General features: G+C 34.9%; 3 protein-coding genes across 3 annotated transcripts in view; 1 reads left to right on the plus strand and 2 right to left on the minus strand.

Annotated features, from left to right (window-relative positions):
- Window positions 1-2,124, minus strand: part of stambpl1 (STAM binding protein-like 1) — a 10,914-nt gene extending 8,790 nt beyond the window's left edge. The window contains exons 1-2 of the mRNA XM_016461327.1: window positions 1,700-2,124; window positions 58-164 (exon numbers count right to left, since the gene is read on the minus strand). Coding sequence (XP_016316813.1) covers window positions 58-87 — 30 coding nt within the window. The 5' untranslated portion in view covers window positions 88-164; window positions 1,700-2,124. The remainder of the gene's footprint in view (window positions 1-57; window positions 165-1,699) is intronic.
- A 3,150-nt stretch (window positions 2,125-5,274) lies between these two features.
- On the plus strand, window positions 5,275-7,913 carry ankrd22 (ankyrin repeat domain 22). Its single transcript, XM_016461312.1, has 6 exons — window positions 5,275-5,480; window positions 6,216-6,407; window positions 6,617-6,724; window positions 6,959-7,036; window positions 7,140-7,238; window positions 7,637-7,913. The coding sequence occupies exons 1-6, from the start codon at window positions 5,460-5,462 to the stop codon at window positions 7,712-7,714; spliced, it is 576 nt and encodes a 191-aa protein (XP_016316798.1). The 5' UTR covers window positions 5,275-5,459; the 3' UTR covers window positions 7,715-7,913.
- Window positions 7,914-7,991: 78 nt separating this feature from the next.
- The window catches only part of lipf (lipase, gastric), a 14,595-nt gene continuing 6,212 nt past the window's right edge, over window positions 7,992-16,374 (minus strand). Inside the window, exons 4-10 of the mRNA XM_016461413.1 lie at window positions 12,827-13,025; window positions 11,984-12,093; window positions 11,512-11,648; window positions 10,043-10,189; window positions 9,880-9,951; window positions 9,236-9,304; window positions 7,992-8,766 (exon numbers count right to left, since the gene is read on the minus strand). Coding sequence (XP_016316899.1) covers window positions 8,533-8,766; window positions 9,236-9,304; window positions 9,880-9,951; window positions 10,043-10,189; window positions 11,512-11,648; window positions 11,984-12,093; window positions 12,827-13,025 — 968 coding nt within the window. The 3' untranslated portion in view covers window positions 7,992-8,532. The remainder of the gene's footprint in view (window positions 8,767-9,235; window positions 9,305-9,879; window positions 9,952-10,042; window positions 10,190-11,511; window positions 11,649-11,983; window positions 12,094-12,826; window positions 13,026-16,374) is intronic.

Here is a 16,374-nt window from a genome sequence, read left to right on the forward strand (position 1 = left end):
CCACCCCCCTCCTCCTCCTCCTCCTCCTCCTCCTCCTCCTCCCACAACGCCACTCACCAGTGTGCTGAAACTGAAGCCCTGGTCCATGGTGAGTTTACAACGTTGGCTGGCAGGCTTCAATCCTCCCTATGCATCCATCTGTCATCTCCCAAGACGATTCCGAGCTGAGGAGCAAGAAACATCATATCTGGCATTACAGCAGAGCCATTAAGAGGCCGCTGGGTCGATACAGTCTTTGTTTTCATTTCCACAACACTAGCTTTGGCTACAACTCTATGCTGTAGAATTCCTAGCGTATTCTTCCTAATCTATTAACACGGTTACCATGGCCTGTGCATTTCCATGGGGATTATCGTATATAATTCACCATCTCAGTCCAAATAACATGGTTATTCGTTCCAGAATCTGTACTACAGTTGCTAAGACAGCTTGTTACCATGCAGCAAAATATGGTGACTCATGGATATCTTTAGCTGTGAAAATTTTTTTTTTTCATTTTGCACAAAGCTGGGTAAATATTGGACTGTTTCTTTCTCTTTTACTCTTTGAAAGCTGAGTACAGCAAATTGCAAATTAACAAATGGAAAAAGTATCATCACCATAGAAGAAAATGTTCTGATTAACGATGCCATGGCAACTTAAAGTAGATGCACTGTTAAAATAAGAGAGCAGTGTAAAGGAGATTTAACACTGAGCAATCTCTGATCATTAGGGCCTTGCATAATGTCAATTTGCATTTGATTAGAAAATAAGCAGCCGAGATTATATGCATATAATATATGAGGTGTATATTAATGTTCAGGTAATGATTAAGTAGTACATAATGGCTCAAGCAACTGTCTGGATTCACATGTCTCAGTACTAGCAAAAGGATTTTAAGCCAAAAATACCAAAACATTTAAAAAAAAAATAATAATAATAATAGTATGTTTTATAGACTGAAATAATAGCCCTCCCAAACACTAATTTATTATAGTGTTCAACTGAAATCTAAAAAGGGGGGGGGTTATACAGTAACACAAGCATTTTCAAGGAGGGATGAGCGGTTCTTCAACATATTTTAAGAGCCAGGTAAATCAAACCACAGTCCACATCCACAAACATGTTAGTGCTATGTAAAAATACAATCTCTATGACTGTGTCTCAAATAATGTCTAACAATTAAATTATTAACATAATGACTGTTTCTACTATGTAGCTAGCAATTGTTATAATATTCCTGAAATGTATGATGCAAAAGTTTATGAAGAACTCATTCCTGCTACATTATTTTAACAGTGAGTACTATAGGTAGAAGTAATATTACACTAAAGTAACTTTTTTATACTTTCCAATCTCCTCTGATTCATGACTTGGAACTTCTGCTTTTCTCTGTCACTATAAACTTGATACAAATGTATTTTATATGATGAACATCTAAAGTGCTCAAAATTGGAGCTCCTCCAATAAACAATCAATATCAGACGTCAAGCCAAAATTCTACAGCACAGATATGATCATCATAATCATACAAATAATATTGCTTTATCAGTAAACCAGTCACAAAGATAAGGTCAGTGATACATTTCCCACATGACAAGATTGCAACAATTTCGATGTAAACATGAAATAAAAAAAAATTAAAAAAAACCCCAGTAATGATCACAGGTCTAAATTAAGACCACAAAAATTAAATGTATAGATACAATAAAATCCTCACCTGTAGGTGAAGAGCTGCTGTGATCCCATGCTACACATTCCTACAATCGTCACATGTGGCACGTGCTAGAATTCAGTTCGAAAACAGGCAACTCGCGTAAATAAAAGAGCAGGTTTTTTTTTATTATTGTCTACAACTCTCGGTCTTTTGCCTTTGTACCTCATGGAAGCTTTGTTCTTTTGGCATGGATATGCGCGCTAGGCTAAAATGGCTGATTGCTGTCTTTCAGAGAGAATAATCCTGCGATGTCAGATGGTTCGCCCGGAGCTCTGCGAGTCAGATGAATGCTGCTGCTGTAGCAGCGGTGCTTTTACTGGCTGTGTTTCAAAACCTCACCAGCAGCCTATCTAGTCAGCACCCGGATTCTTCTCAGATGCCCAAACGCTGTATAGTTCACTAGATTTGAGCCGCAACCAGTGTGACAGCTAAAGGGGTGGGAATGACTGCACGTCTGTAAAGGTAGATGTACTGTATTTCATGACATTTACAAGCTTTTACTTGCATAAACAGATAGACACTCTCAGACATTACATTATTCTCAAGCATTAACCAGTTACAGAGTTCATAATTCACATTCTAAAGACACTGAAGCCTAACACGTTCTTCTCGAACTGTTTGCATTTATTTTGTGAAATGTTACGCCACAGAAATAACTATATTGTTTGTATATTTTTATCCACCAGATGGGGCACAACTCCTCCGAATTGCCAAATTACATCTGCCTAGCAGGACTAGGCCTCACTGTTGGGGGTAACTCATTACAAGTAACGCGAGTTACGTAATCAGATTACTTTTTTCAAGTAACTAGTAAAGTAACGCATTACTTTTTAATTTACAAGAGAATATCTGAGTTACTTTTTCAAATAAGTAACGCAAGTTACTTTTTTTTTCAATTTATTGATTGACAGCTCTCCTGTCCCTGGTGTGAAAAGGCTTTTATATTTGCCAAAAATATAACTTTTTTAAAAACAAAACAAGCAAGCCCTGTCCAGATTTAAAAAGTAACGCGAAAGTAACGTAATGCATTACTTTCCATAAAAAGTAACTAAGTAACGTAATTAGTTACTTTTTTATGGAGTAACGCAATATTGTAATGCATTACTTTTAAAAGTAACGTTCCCCAACACTGCTAGGCCTACTGATTCTATCTATAAGACAAGGAAAATCTCTTAAGATAATAAACATAGGCTACGTCTAAGCCAAAGCCAAAGTTGAGTAAAAGTATGATTCTGTAAATCATAACAAACAGTGCTGCAATGTCCGCCAATTATTTGAGCTTTCTTTTTCTTGGAAAATTTCTTATAAATATGGAGGGGATTATTTCTAAAATAGTAGCCTAATGTTTGTCCTGCATATTACAATAATGTATGGCCACTTCGCTTAATTTTGTCTTGTTAAATTCTTCTTAAGCACCCATCAGTGCGAATGAACGCTGTAATTGAGGAGAAAGACGATAGGCCTATGCACCACAAAACCAGTCATAAGGGTCATTTTTTGACATAGAGATTTATACATCATCTGAAAGCTGAAGAAACCTTCCATTGATGTATGGTTTGTTAGAATAGGACAATATTTGGCTGAGATATAGCTATTTGAAAATCTGGAATCTGAGGGTGCAAAAAAATCTAAATATTGAGAAAATTACCTTTAAAGTTGTCCAAATTATGCATATCACTAATCAAAAAAAAAGTTTTGATATATTTACAGTAGGAAATTTACAAAATATCTGCATGGAACATGATCTTTACTTAATATCCTAATGATTTTTGGCATACAAGAAAAATTTATCATTTTGACCCATACAATGTATTGTTGGCTATTACTACAAATATACCTGTGCTACTTATGACTGGTTTTGTAGTCCAGGGTCACATATTGTACCGGTAAATTAATGTCAAAGTTTTTCAGTAAAAAATAAATTAAATAAATAAATACTACTATCACAATTTTAAAATTCAAATTTTAGTATTATGAGCCAGAGACATTGTTTTCTAATAAAGTGTGGAGAGCTAAAGACAGGCAGATGTACAGTCATTATACCAGATAAGAATTTGTTGGTTTCTTACACATCCCTCAGTATTCACAGACAGTAGGCTAGTCACAACTTCTAACTGAAAAAACAAACAAACACTTAAATACTTACTCAACTTACAAAATTATTTAAAGGCAGTGCCAGATCTCGCTATAAAAATCAGATCTCTTTGACTGGTTTATTGTGGTTCTCAAAGAAACTAGAAACTATATGAATGTTATTATCTTGATGTGTAGTAACAGAAAAGTTATTAAAAGTATATCTGTCAACTGCATTTATTGATTGATTGATTGAAATGGCAAGGCCAGTTGTCATTTATTTATTTATTTATTTGTTTGTCTTGGTTCTTCTTACTTAAGAAACCGTTTTCATTATACCTGTTTAACCCGTTTAATACCAAATTTTTCCCAGACATGAAAATATCCAAATGATGTGTCATTAGTAACCCTTCGTTTGAAATAATCAATAATTATTTTTTGAAATGTTTTTGGAAAAGTGTGTGAAAAACTGTGTTTTATGGTCGGTCACAATTGTATAATAATGTGTGTACTGAATTAATATATTCCTGCAGTCATAAAAATTGTTATATATCTTAGCCCAGCTATTTTAAACTGTTTGATCACATTTTAGGGTTACTATTATGCATAAAAAAATTGATAGGAATACTGAGATAAAAGACAAAAAAATTCAACCATCAACACATTTCAAAATTGTTACTTTTTTGTTTAATATAACATCAAATTTTTTGTAACATTTGAATTTTTAATTTAGTGCAATATTTTGTCATTGCAACATTTTAGTGTAATTTTCAGCAACTTCATCTTTGCATTAAAAATTACATAACTGAGCGAATGACACTTAATGACAGTTGTCATAAATATGCATAAACAACCTTCATATTCATGACATGTGTCATGTCATGATTATGTAGGTGTCATGTCATGATTGTGAAGGTGTCATGTCAGTCTTATGCACACCCCTTCAAGTAAAGTGTAACCCAACATTTTAGTGTAATTTTCACTAACAACTACAATTGGATTTATATTGTACACCTAAGTTCACTGCTATCCCACTATTGTGACCATCAACATGTTTACTCATTCTATGACCACACTCAACAAAACTGAATATATGTGAATTCATATATTAATACTAGACACCTTAAAGATAATGTGTACCAAAAATCTTTGTCACATCTTTATGTTAACATACTTTACTAGCCTTTTGTTTTGGAGCTTTGATGCAGTTATCATCTTCTCAAGGTGCAAACAGGAAATAAACTGCTCTGGTCATGTGACAATTTGCACTAACCATGTGAAACTGCACATATTTAATTGAGACCCTTTATTTTTTTCCATATTTGCAGGAAGTGCACTAAAACATCACATCAGTCAGTAAGGTTTTTAGAGCTTTATAAATTAAAACATTTTTTACGGTATTAAACCGCCATGTTAGTAAGTCTATTATATCTTCTGTTGAGAGGAAATTAGTCTATGTAATGGACCGAAATCCACCGCTACACACCTGAACGGCACTGATTGCGTCATGACGTATGCGTCAGTGTTACATGACCACACCCTTATCTGAAGCGCTGTTTAACACGGTTCGCATTTCGCAAGGTAGAAAGCAAACAAGTTAGCAAAGGGCTGTTAGTTTTATAACCTCAAGAGTCCGCATTAAGGATTTACAAGTTTAAGTTAGTTTCCCTTTAGGGACAGGGGAAGCCAAATGGGAATCTTGTATTCAGAGGTGAGTAACGTTAACTCCTTTGAAACGTGTCTTGATCTTCCTTTCTTTAGGAAACAACTGACTTGGCTCATATAACTGATGATGATTATGATAATCGACTGATCGTGTTATGCTAAATTTAATCTCTAACAACTTAATGAGTTTTGTTCTTCATACCTCAATTTTGTGTCAACATAATGTATTTCTACTGACTAAAAAAAATATTATGCTTATTTTAACTTTTGTGACATGACAATGCCAAATAAGTTAACTGTCCTCTTCTCAGACAGTTTAACACACGTTCACAGACAATACAGGACAGTTTCACATTGTACCAGAGAATCATATTTTCTTTTTCATGGCATTGCTGTTGTTATTTTCATGACGGTGATACCTTCTAGATCTTCAGTAAAAGACATTAATATAGCCTACTTATGCGTGAAAAGGAAAAATACTTTACTGTTCAAAGACCTTTTTACAGTGTTGTTGTTGTTGTTGGTGTTGTTGTTGTTTTTTGCTGTAATGTATTTGAAAAGGGTGTGTTTATGTGTTAAGTTATCCGTCATGCTTGGGATGTCACCAGACCTGTTTTGCTTATCACCCTATCTGATATCAAACCATGTTTCAGGCCAAAATCACATGCCTCAATTATACCTTAGTTGTCTTAGTCTTATTAAACGTATTAGATATAGGATAATTAATTGTTTCATGTGCCTATTTTTTTTAATCATATTTTGTGCTACTTTCTTTCCATAGCCTATGTGTCAGGCAGCTTATGACGATGACATCCATAAGTTGCAAAAACTGATCTCAGCCGATCCCAAAAATGTAAACGTTCAAGATGAAGGAACAGGAGACACACCGATCATAGCCGCCTGTAGACGGGGACACCTCAGGACTGTCAAATACCTTCTAGATTACAATGCAAATGTGTCTATTAGAAATAAGGTATTGCATAAGTGAGGAGACTGAAAATAGTCCTGTTTGAATCCTGGTTATCATAATGCTGCTGCAGTTGTATTGTTATGAGCGAGTCTAATGCGCAATGATTCATTTGAATGCATGTTGTTTTTCTGACTCACCCTGTGGTACATTTTATTAATGATTGTTTATTTTGTGCTTGTTTAAACATATCTATGTGTATGTTCTTCCTTTAGAAAGAAAGGACTTGTTTGCACTATGCCACGAGAAGAACATTTTCCTTCCTGGACTACTTGATGATTGCCATATTAATGCCTATCTTGTTAATTGGTTATCTTATAATGGTAGGTTATCCCTCAGTCATGGCATTTCTGGAAGAGACTATTTACTGTCTGAAAAAAAAATTGAAATTTTGAGATCAGGAATTTCCCTGAGATTAGTGTACAGGAATAGAAAGCGATTTGTGGTGTTTTATATGTGTTCTTGTCCATTACTTATGTAATCTGACTTTAATTTATGACTGATCTAAATGTGTTTAATTGGACAAAATTAAAGCATTGCACATTTTATCTCAAAAGGAAGAGAAGCAAAGAAAAAATGTGAAATTGATGGAGCTTCTGTTGGCCACTAAGGTGGAAGTAAATGCTGTAGACTATGTAAGTAGAACACTCATCATGTTTTGGAAATTAATTAAGAGATAATTATCATGCTAAAAAGGATGTTCATGGTTATAATTTGTGCAGCTTTGCTTTTTTTCAGAAGAGGAACACTGGACTTCACTATGCGTGCCAAAGAAAAAGTCAAAGGATCATTCCACTGTTATTGGAGAAAAATGCAGATGTTTCAGTACAGAACAAAGTAAGTTAATTATTTATAGCAAGTATTTGAACATGAACTTCTGTAAAGGGATCTATAATCTTACTGTCTTTATTAAAGTAACTTTAAAATGTTAAACTCTACACGGTAGATAAGGTGAAAATGAACAAAGTAGTGACTGATGACATAGAGGTGTTGCACTGTATTTAGCAGCAAACCATTCTCTTAATGTCAACTGAGAACTTGGTAAGTGAATGTTAAATGTAACAAAGTATTAAAGTGTTTTAGAGAAATTGCATTTGCTGAGACTGACAGGATTTGAAACTGGTGTTGATCTGTGATGTGAAACAAGCATACATTTTGTTTTCTCTTTTCTCTCTGTTAAACACATTGTGTGACTCTTTTAATAGTTTGACATGTTGTTTCTGTCTTCTTTACAGGATCATGAAACCCCACTAGATATTGCAAAGAGACTACAATTCCACAAAATTGTTACAATGTTAACAAAATCAATGTGAGTAATAATAAAGGACATGAGAGAAGAGACGTGTTTCATGTGCAGCAGCAGTGGGGTCCTTTACAATTCACCAGCTGAGTTTAAGATTGGGTTTTCACCAATTGTCACAATTTTTTACACTTTGAACCACACATAATGTTTGAACACACTTAATGTCATAAGAAATGCATTTCTCAGATGAAAGATGTATTTATGCATATTTGATTTAGTTTTTCATTTGATTACTCATATTTGTGTTGTTCTTATATTGTATATTGATAATTTAATGTACTGTATATGTATATTCAGTTTGTTTTAAAGTGTTAAAGTTTGTTTTTTATCACTGTAAGATTTCAAATGGATTTGGATTGTGTCAAATTGTTGGTTTAAAAGTAAAACCTCTCACTAAGCGAAATTACTTTTTGTATACACATTTTCGGCATCAATGTATGTTTATTTCCAGTCATGTTTTACAAAATCAGTCGATTACAGGACGAGGCCATAAGACAGGTCATGAAATGCTACAGTATAGTGAGATTGAGGGTGTAGTGGTTAGTAAAAGCTAAAGTTTAAAAAAAAAACACATTAAACAAGTGCATGTCCTTTAAAAGACATTAAAAAGCAACCCCCGATCATGAGTGTAAAACTCAGTCTGGGTAATGGCTCGAAGGCTTAATTCAGTTTGTAATATCAAATTTACATTCGCAAATTGCGGATTCGGTTACCAGCACCTCAAACAAATGGGTTCATCTGCTTACAGAAAGAACAAACAAAGAGGCACAAAAGTATTAGCTCAAGCTCAAGGAATGCTGATAAAACCTGCTCAAACAAAATGTCTCTTCACACATTCTCCCTCATCATTTCGATCATTTTGTTGTACATCTCTTGTGGGGCATCCAAACCCCAGATGAAGTCCAGGTGCTCCCAGTGCTTAATGTCATGGTGGTACACCAATTTGGGTATCTGTGTTAGCAGTAGAGCCACGTCCTGAGGATCTGCCAGAGTGTCCTGCCCACCCGACCACAAGGCTGTGGGTACCGTCATGTCCCGCATGTTGTACAGGGGAGGGGTCGACTGTTAGGGGAGAAGCAGGAAGAGACTTTAACACTTTGAGCACTGCTCAGTTCCACTACTGACTCTCAGAGTGACCACAAACATGACACATTCATCGTCACGAGAGTCTACAGTATTTCAAAAATGCCCTGGATAGGCAAGTTAGTATAGTTAGTGGTGAAAACAGCTTGAAGGGAAATTGTCATCAATTAGTCATCCTCATGTAATTTCCAAACCTGTATGACTTTGTCTCTTCTGTGGAACACAAAAGAGGATACAGTATTTTGAAGAATGTTGGTAACTAAACTGTTTCGGTTTTGGAAGTTAACAGGAACCTGTTTCATTAGGATTAGGGCTGTTTTGTGTTCAGCAGAAGAAAGAAATTTGTATATATATATATATATATATACATGAGGGTGTGTAAATGATAACAAGAGTTTTCATTTTTGGGTCCATTTACAGGCAGAAATAGTCAAGTCCTCAATGTTACCTGATTATAATGTGCCATATTTCCAGCTTTTCCATAATCATATGCCATAAGCTTACTGGATTTCACAGCCTGTATTAAGAATACAAGAAATGTATTTAAGAACAGGTAAAATTATAAAGTAGAATGTTCATATGTTTGATAGTGCCTTTTGTATCAAAGAGCAGTCTTTTGTATGGCTTTAATTGGACCGTGTTGGTGTCTGTAGGATCAGTGGGAACATGACAGTTGTTTCTTAACATAAATCCAACAGACATCTTGGATTTATGTTATATATATATACACTAGTCAACATTTGAAGTGGATCAAAACCTTTCATCAAAGTTAACCTAAAACCAAAGTGCATTTGAGAACACATGCAAGGCAATGTGGTAAAGCAGGTCCAGAAACATGTCAAAGACATCTGACCTGTGTGCCTTACTAAAAAGCCCCTATTGAAACACCTCAGTGCTTCTCTGCTCTGTCAGTTCACACTGATATTTTACTCTGAGACAGATTAAGGAACTGTTGCAACTTCTGGTTGTGCTTTCACTCATTTTGAGGAAATAATGTGGGGATGTTTTAAAATATATTGCAGGTGGAGAAGGACATTTAGTAAGACACAGACGTGTCACATAGAAACTGAGTTTTTTTTTGTTTTTTGTTACCTGAGCCCAATGAACCATGTTCTGGACTGAGGTTCCTGCTGGGCAGTGTGTTGTGTACACAGGTGTTCTGCTCTGAAAGAGAGAGAGATGAAGGAACACATGAAGGAACATTCTCAAATTCACTGACATTAAAAAGCATGATCTAACAAAGCGAGTGCTATACCATGTTCAGGTTCTTCTCATCAAAACCACAGAGAAGAAAGAAAACATTCCCGCACAGCACACTCAAAGGTTTTCTGCTGCAGAACTCGGTGGCAAAAAACTTAATCAACTCATTCTGAGGAAAGAAGTCCTTTCGTCCGAAGAGATCCTACAAATGTAAAAAATAAATAAATAATAAGAACAAGAATAATAATTATTCTGATAAATGATCATCATGGCTGTATATAACCTTAAAAAACATAAACCCACTTTCATGTCCTTCAATTGTAAGGAAAACACTTTTTTTATTGACTACTGATTTCTGTAATGTTATCAGTACCAGTACCAGGAAACATATGACATTTTTGAATGTGTAAAAACACTATAAATATGAGCTATATGTTCTGTTCCAAAACCTAGTGAACTGCCAACAGAGGCTAGATTTTAAGGCATCACAAGAGCAAAAGAATGTATGTAGTACATACAGTATATACACTACCAGTCAAAAATGTTTGAACAATAAGATTTTTGAATGTTTTTAAATAAGTCTCTTCTGCTCACCAAGCCTGCATTTATTTGATCCAAAATACAGCAAAAGCAGTAATGTGAAATATTTGTACTATTTAAAATAACTGCTTTCTATTTGAATACATTTTAAAATGTAATTTATTTCTGTGATCAAAGCTAAATGTTCAGCATCATTACTCCAGTGCTTAGAGTCAATATAATTTTTATTTTTTATTTTTTTGAAAAGAAATGATAGAAATTATTACTTTATTTAGCAAGGATGCATTAAATTGATCAAAAGTGATGATAAAGACATTTATAATGTTACAAAAGATTTCTATTTCAGATTAATGTTGTTCTTCTGAACTTTCTATTCATCAAAGAAACCTAAAAAAATTATACTCAGCATAATTCTTTTCAGCATGATAATAATAATAATAAATGTTTTTAAAGCAGCAAATCACAATATTAGAATGATTTCTGAAGGATCATGTGACTGGAAATCACAGGAATAAATTACATTTTAAAATATATTCAAATAGAAAGCAATAGTAAAAATATTGATATTACATAATTATATATAACATTATTATATAAAAAATTATATTACAGCTTTTGCTGTATTTTGGATCAAATAAATGCAGGCTTGGTGAGCAGAAGATAATTCTTTAAAACAAAACATTAAAAATCATCAAAAACTTTTGACTGGTAGTGTAATTAAAACAATTAAAAATGTGTAATTTAGAATACACTATTTTATCCAATATTTGCATTTTTAGTTTATTTCTTCATGCTGCTAGCTTAGCAAAATTGTAGTGTCAAACTATAAAAATCAACTGAGAGTATTACTACTTATGCAGAGCATTCCAAATCCTTTCTTTCAAAGGACAGATCCTTAGATGGCAGCTGCCTAGGTAGGCAATAGGGTAGTTTTCTAGTTTGTGGAACAGAGCTATAGAATAGTGTTACAAACAAAATGCTCACCCAAATGAGAAACTCTGGAATAAGAGACAATTTGGTCATGGGGCTTTTGGTCAACCCCACTGTGGCGACAGGAGCCAGAGCAAAGAACATCTTGATTTTGCTGGCCAGCTCCGGCATTGTGGAGAAAGCGATGAACGCTAAGAAGCAAAAATAGGAAGTTATGCATCAACATTTCAAGAAGAAATAAATATATAATATAAAATAATATATAAATATAAAATGTAATATAAATATAAAAATATATAAAGCTTGGAATCACATCATGCATAGCAAAAAGTGTGAAATACTGTAGCTGATGTGAGCTGTGAGATGTTCCCACTATAACACGTATGATAATGCATTTGCCTACTGTCAGTGTGAGAAGATGCATAATGCACAACACATCTCTGAGCATATTTTGTAGACCAGTGATTTGATGAATAGCAGATCAAAATAATTAATCACTCTAAAAGGCTTAGAGAATAGGTGATACCTATAGTGGTTCCCTGGGAATGGCCCACATAAAAGATTTGCTCCTGGCCAGTGGTCTTTGTAATGAAGTTTATCACTGCAGGAAGATCCTTTTTAGCCAGTTCATCATGACTGGCTCACACACACACACACACACACACAAACAACACAGAAAGAAAAACAGAATTTTTTTTTTTTTAGTTCAGTATTCTGGCTGATATATTATTAACCCAACAGAGATTCCAAAAATAAGAACTAGATCTGCATTTCCTGAAGCAAATACCAAAGCTTGCAAGGCAAGAAAAAGACAACTGTCAAAATTTTAAGTATGACTAGGTTTCAAGCTCCGCACACAAGTATCAGCTGAAAAGAGGAAATAAATTCTTGAATAAATACAAGGAAGATTTACAAGAAAGATATTTCCATTTTAAATAAACTGCTCTTTTGAACTTAAAGAACCCTGAAAAAAATGTCTCACAGTTTACACCAAAATATTAAGCAGCACAAACTTAGACATTATTTTAGAGTACCAAATCAGTATATTAGAATGATTTCTGAAGGATCATGTGACACTGAAGACTAGAGTAATGATGCTGAAAATTTAGCTTTGATCATTACATTTATAAATATATTTAAAAAGAAAACAGTTATTTGAAATTGTAATTGTATTTTAACAATATTACTGTTGTAGCCTACTGTATTTTTGATCAAATAAATTGCTTTGGTGAGCATAACAGACTTGTGGATTGTGTATATACAAAAATGATTTTCAAACTTTTATCTTAAATTTCTTAGAAAGGTTGGTGTTTGATGAGAAAGTGTAAACCACATGCTAAACGCTTTCATAAAAATGTTGTTCTTGTACCTGAACTGCCAGTATTCTTTCTGTTTAGGGTCAAGGCTGGCGTGTTTTCTGGACCAGGTGTTCCCACGGCTGTTGCCTATCCACACATCAAATCCAGCATCGGCTAACAGGAAACCCAGGCTGGTGTTGGGCAGGTTTGTCACCCAATTACTTCCAGCAGCAAGAAGACCATGTTGGAGGAACACTACAGGCTTGGCTTCTGAAATACGAATTAAGAGACCAAAAAATGTCACAAAACCTTTCAATGGAAATTGTAAATTGAATCAAATATACTCATATATATTTTTAGAGATTACATGTTTGGCCAGCAGAGGGAGTATGTGCATTAGCTTTATGCTGATAATGCCATCCTTTCTTTTTTGGGACCTTTATCAGTGAAAATCTGTCAGAAACAGGACGTGAGCTGGTCCTCTTAGTAGCACAAACAGACCTTGAGCTGATAGCATTGTTTGACTTCATACCAGCCATTCCTTCTACCCCCCTTAAACCCTGCAACTCGCACAGCAAGACTTTGGAAGCTGGAGACTTTCAATTTTACATAACTGCAGAATAATCCCAGGAGAGCAGTTGCACAATGAGTCATACTGGTTTTATGGGAAATGGAGTTCAAAGGAAATCACTGCTTCAGACTCATATATTAATCTGTTGGTGTTGGTTGCATATGATTTTGAGAAATTTAATACAATTCTCAGGAAAAGTTCAATTTAAATGACTCAAGTAATCAAGTAAAAAATAATATATTTTTTCTTACACCTCGAATGCATGTGCGTGTACACATCTTAGATATATTTTCCTTTGAAATATATTTTTAAATGTAAAAACTAGTTTTTACAAATATCATCAATTATTAATGTTAATCCTGCCTTCTCATAAAACTCAAGTTATCTGATATTTTAAGAGACTAACACGCTGTCATGGGGGTCTATAGGTGTGTGTCTCTTTTTGTTTTCTTTATTTTTTCCTTTTTTACTGTTTCTAAATGTTTGTTGCACCACATGATTTGATTTGGCAGACAAGGTTTTTCTAATATTAAAGGGGTCATATGATGCTTTTTTAAAGATCATTATTTTGTGTATTTGGTGTAACAGAATATGTTGACATGCTTTAATGTTCAAAAAACACATTATTTTTCAAATACTGTACATTATTGTAGGTCCTCTATGCCCCGCCTCTGTCAAACGCTTCGTTTTCTACAAAGTCCCTCCTTCCGACAAGCGCAGTCTGCTCTGATTGGCCAGCTGACCCAGTGCATTGTGATTGGCCGAACACCGCAAGCACTCGTCGGAAATGTAATGCCCCTTACCATAATCGCGAGCTTCATCTTTCAAAATAAATGTAAAGACAGTAAATAATGTCATTAGTTTTACCATCAGTTCAAGCCCGAAAGGGCAACAGAGTCGCGTGACAGACAGATGATGCAGTACACAAGCCGCGGTTAAGACAGCTGACTCCACTGTGATGTGACCCCCCCCCTCTATCTCTCACTCTCTCTCTCTCTCTCTTGCGCGCTCTCTCTCTCTCTCGCGGTCTCTCTCTCTCTCTCTCTCTCTCTCTCTCTCGCTCTCTCTCTCGCGCGCTCTCTCTCTCTCTAGCTCTCGCTTGCTCGCGCACACACACACGATGCACAAAACTCCGCATTTGAACAGTCAATAGCAAATACTTAAACTAATAACAAAACAGTAGCTGATTCAGAAGCGCCAGATTGTCATAGCAAAGTCAGAATTACCTCCTCTCCTAGGTTCACGAAACGGTTGTCCATAAAATGCATTGCTGTTCTGTTGTAAGTAATCTTAAAGATTTCTAAATGCATCTACTTTCGGAAGGCCAAATAAAGTGCTTTTGCTTTCGCCTAGAAACACACAGCGTCTCCCTGACATGGCTGCTTCAACACTAACTGCGGTTAATGAAACCACGCCTTCTTTCTTTGCGTGCACATTTGGGCGGCATTATGCTAATATTTCCACATAGTGAGGTAGATATGTGGGGGCGTGTTAGAACGAGCCGTTTTAGGGGGGCATGGCAGAGTCTTAACTTTGATAAAGAATATCTCTTTGGTTTTGAGACTTTAGTCTTTGCAACTTCAGGGATCTTATCTATGCACAATCAGCTTGTAACACTCCAAAGAGAAAGGAAAACTTGAAATCGCATCATATGACCCCTTTAATTATGAGGGAAGCAATTTTGTTAAAAATCACAATTTTATCTAATACTAAACTCAACACAAATAAAATAATAAATAAACTGAATTATTTTCATTTTTAAAAGATCACCCTGGCATTTTTGATTTTAACTCCAAAATTGTTACAGAAGAGTTTGTTCTTTGTTACAAAGTCATTGTGTGTTCGGATTGCATTTTTAAAGTATTTTTGAATGAATTACTAGATCTGGAGAAAAGAACGAGTGTGTATTCTCTCAGGTGAGACTGTCTTTGTGAAACCTCACTTGGTGCTCACTTGGTATTGTCATTCCTTGGTGTTCTTTCGTGCCAAGCAGCACAGTGTCTCGTGTGACTTGGAGAACTGGGACAGCAGGAAATGAGTTGCATATCCCGTGTGACACTCAGAGCTTCAGTGCTTATCACACACAACGTCACACCACTCAGCACCAGCCATCCACTAAAAACAAACAGCTTGATGGCTCTTTACTTATTTATCATATAACCATAAAACAAAAACGGCTCACACGGTTTGTCTTGTTAACGTGCTCTTCAAAATTCCCAGTCTTCCTGATTAAGTATGGTTATAAATGTACTGAACAGATTTCCACATGTTCATTTGCATATGCCAATTTTATTCTGAAGGTCAAACACAAGAACGCAGCCAACAACTGCTCTTAATCTAATACAATGAGTGAAAATCAAAGATGCACAAGGCTAAAGTTTCTCAAAGGCCCTCAAATCCTCCAGCAGAGGGATTTGTGTCTGTGAAATGCATTCTCATTTAGAAAAACATGAGATATTGTGTTAGCACAGCGAGGGAGAGTGGAAGCTGATATATGGCTGTTGAATTGGTTTTCCGCTCCAGTGGCGTCCCTGGCGATATTAGTGTGAGAAGCATGAGCTTTAGAGATCTCTCTGCTCATTAATGAAATATGGGGAGCGCTAAATATCAAACTGAATACTGATTCCAGAAGCACTATTGTACAGGACCGAGAACATTAACACCACAATAACACTCATCAGAACTGAACCGATTTTAGCCTGATTTATTAATCACAGAGATTTCCTTTGTTTTTCAGCTGATGATGTTATAGCTGGTATTGATGTATTGTACAGACACCCACTATAATACTTGCTGATACACACAAAAAATTGATAAAAGGCAGATATTTAGTTTTATACTATTTTTTCTAAGTTAATTAAAAATAAAATACTTAACTAATCAAATGTATTACATTCCACACATAAATTAAGCATCAGAACATTTTAAAGTAAAATATGAAAAATGGATATTCATTTTAAATTTTCATTTTTGCTGAAGATAACATTTACTTGTGATATTTCATTAAGTGTTTTTAAATATTAAACAAAGTAAGCATTAAACTATATA

This window comes from Sinocyclocheilus anshuiensis, unplaced genomic scaffold (assembly GCF_001515605.1).
Source record: "Sinocyclocheilus anshuiensis isolate Anshui unplaced genomic scaffold, SAMN03320099.WGS_v1.1 scaffold220, whole genome shotgun sequence".
NCBI classification, from domain to species: domain Eukaryota; kingdom Metazoa; phylum Chordata; class Actinopteri; order Cypriniformes; family Cyprinidae; genus Sinocyclocheilus; species Sinocyclocheilus anshuiensis.

Excerpts from the sequence above, each read along its gene's own strand:
- ankrd22 (XM_016461312.1), top strand. The coding sequence starts at position 5,460 with ATGGGAATCTTGTATTCAGAG. Across the intron at positions 7,037-7,139 it reads AAGTAAATGCTGTAGACTAT|AAGAGGAACACTGGACTTCA; the intron begins GTAAGTAGAACA and ends GCTTTTTTTCAG. Across the intron at positions 7,239-7,636 it reads ATGTTTCAGTACAGAACAAA|GATCATGAAACCCCACTAGA; the intron begins GTAAGTTAATTA and ends TCTTCTTTACAG.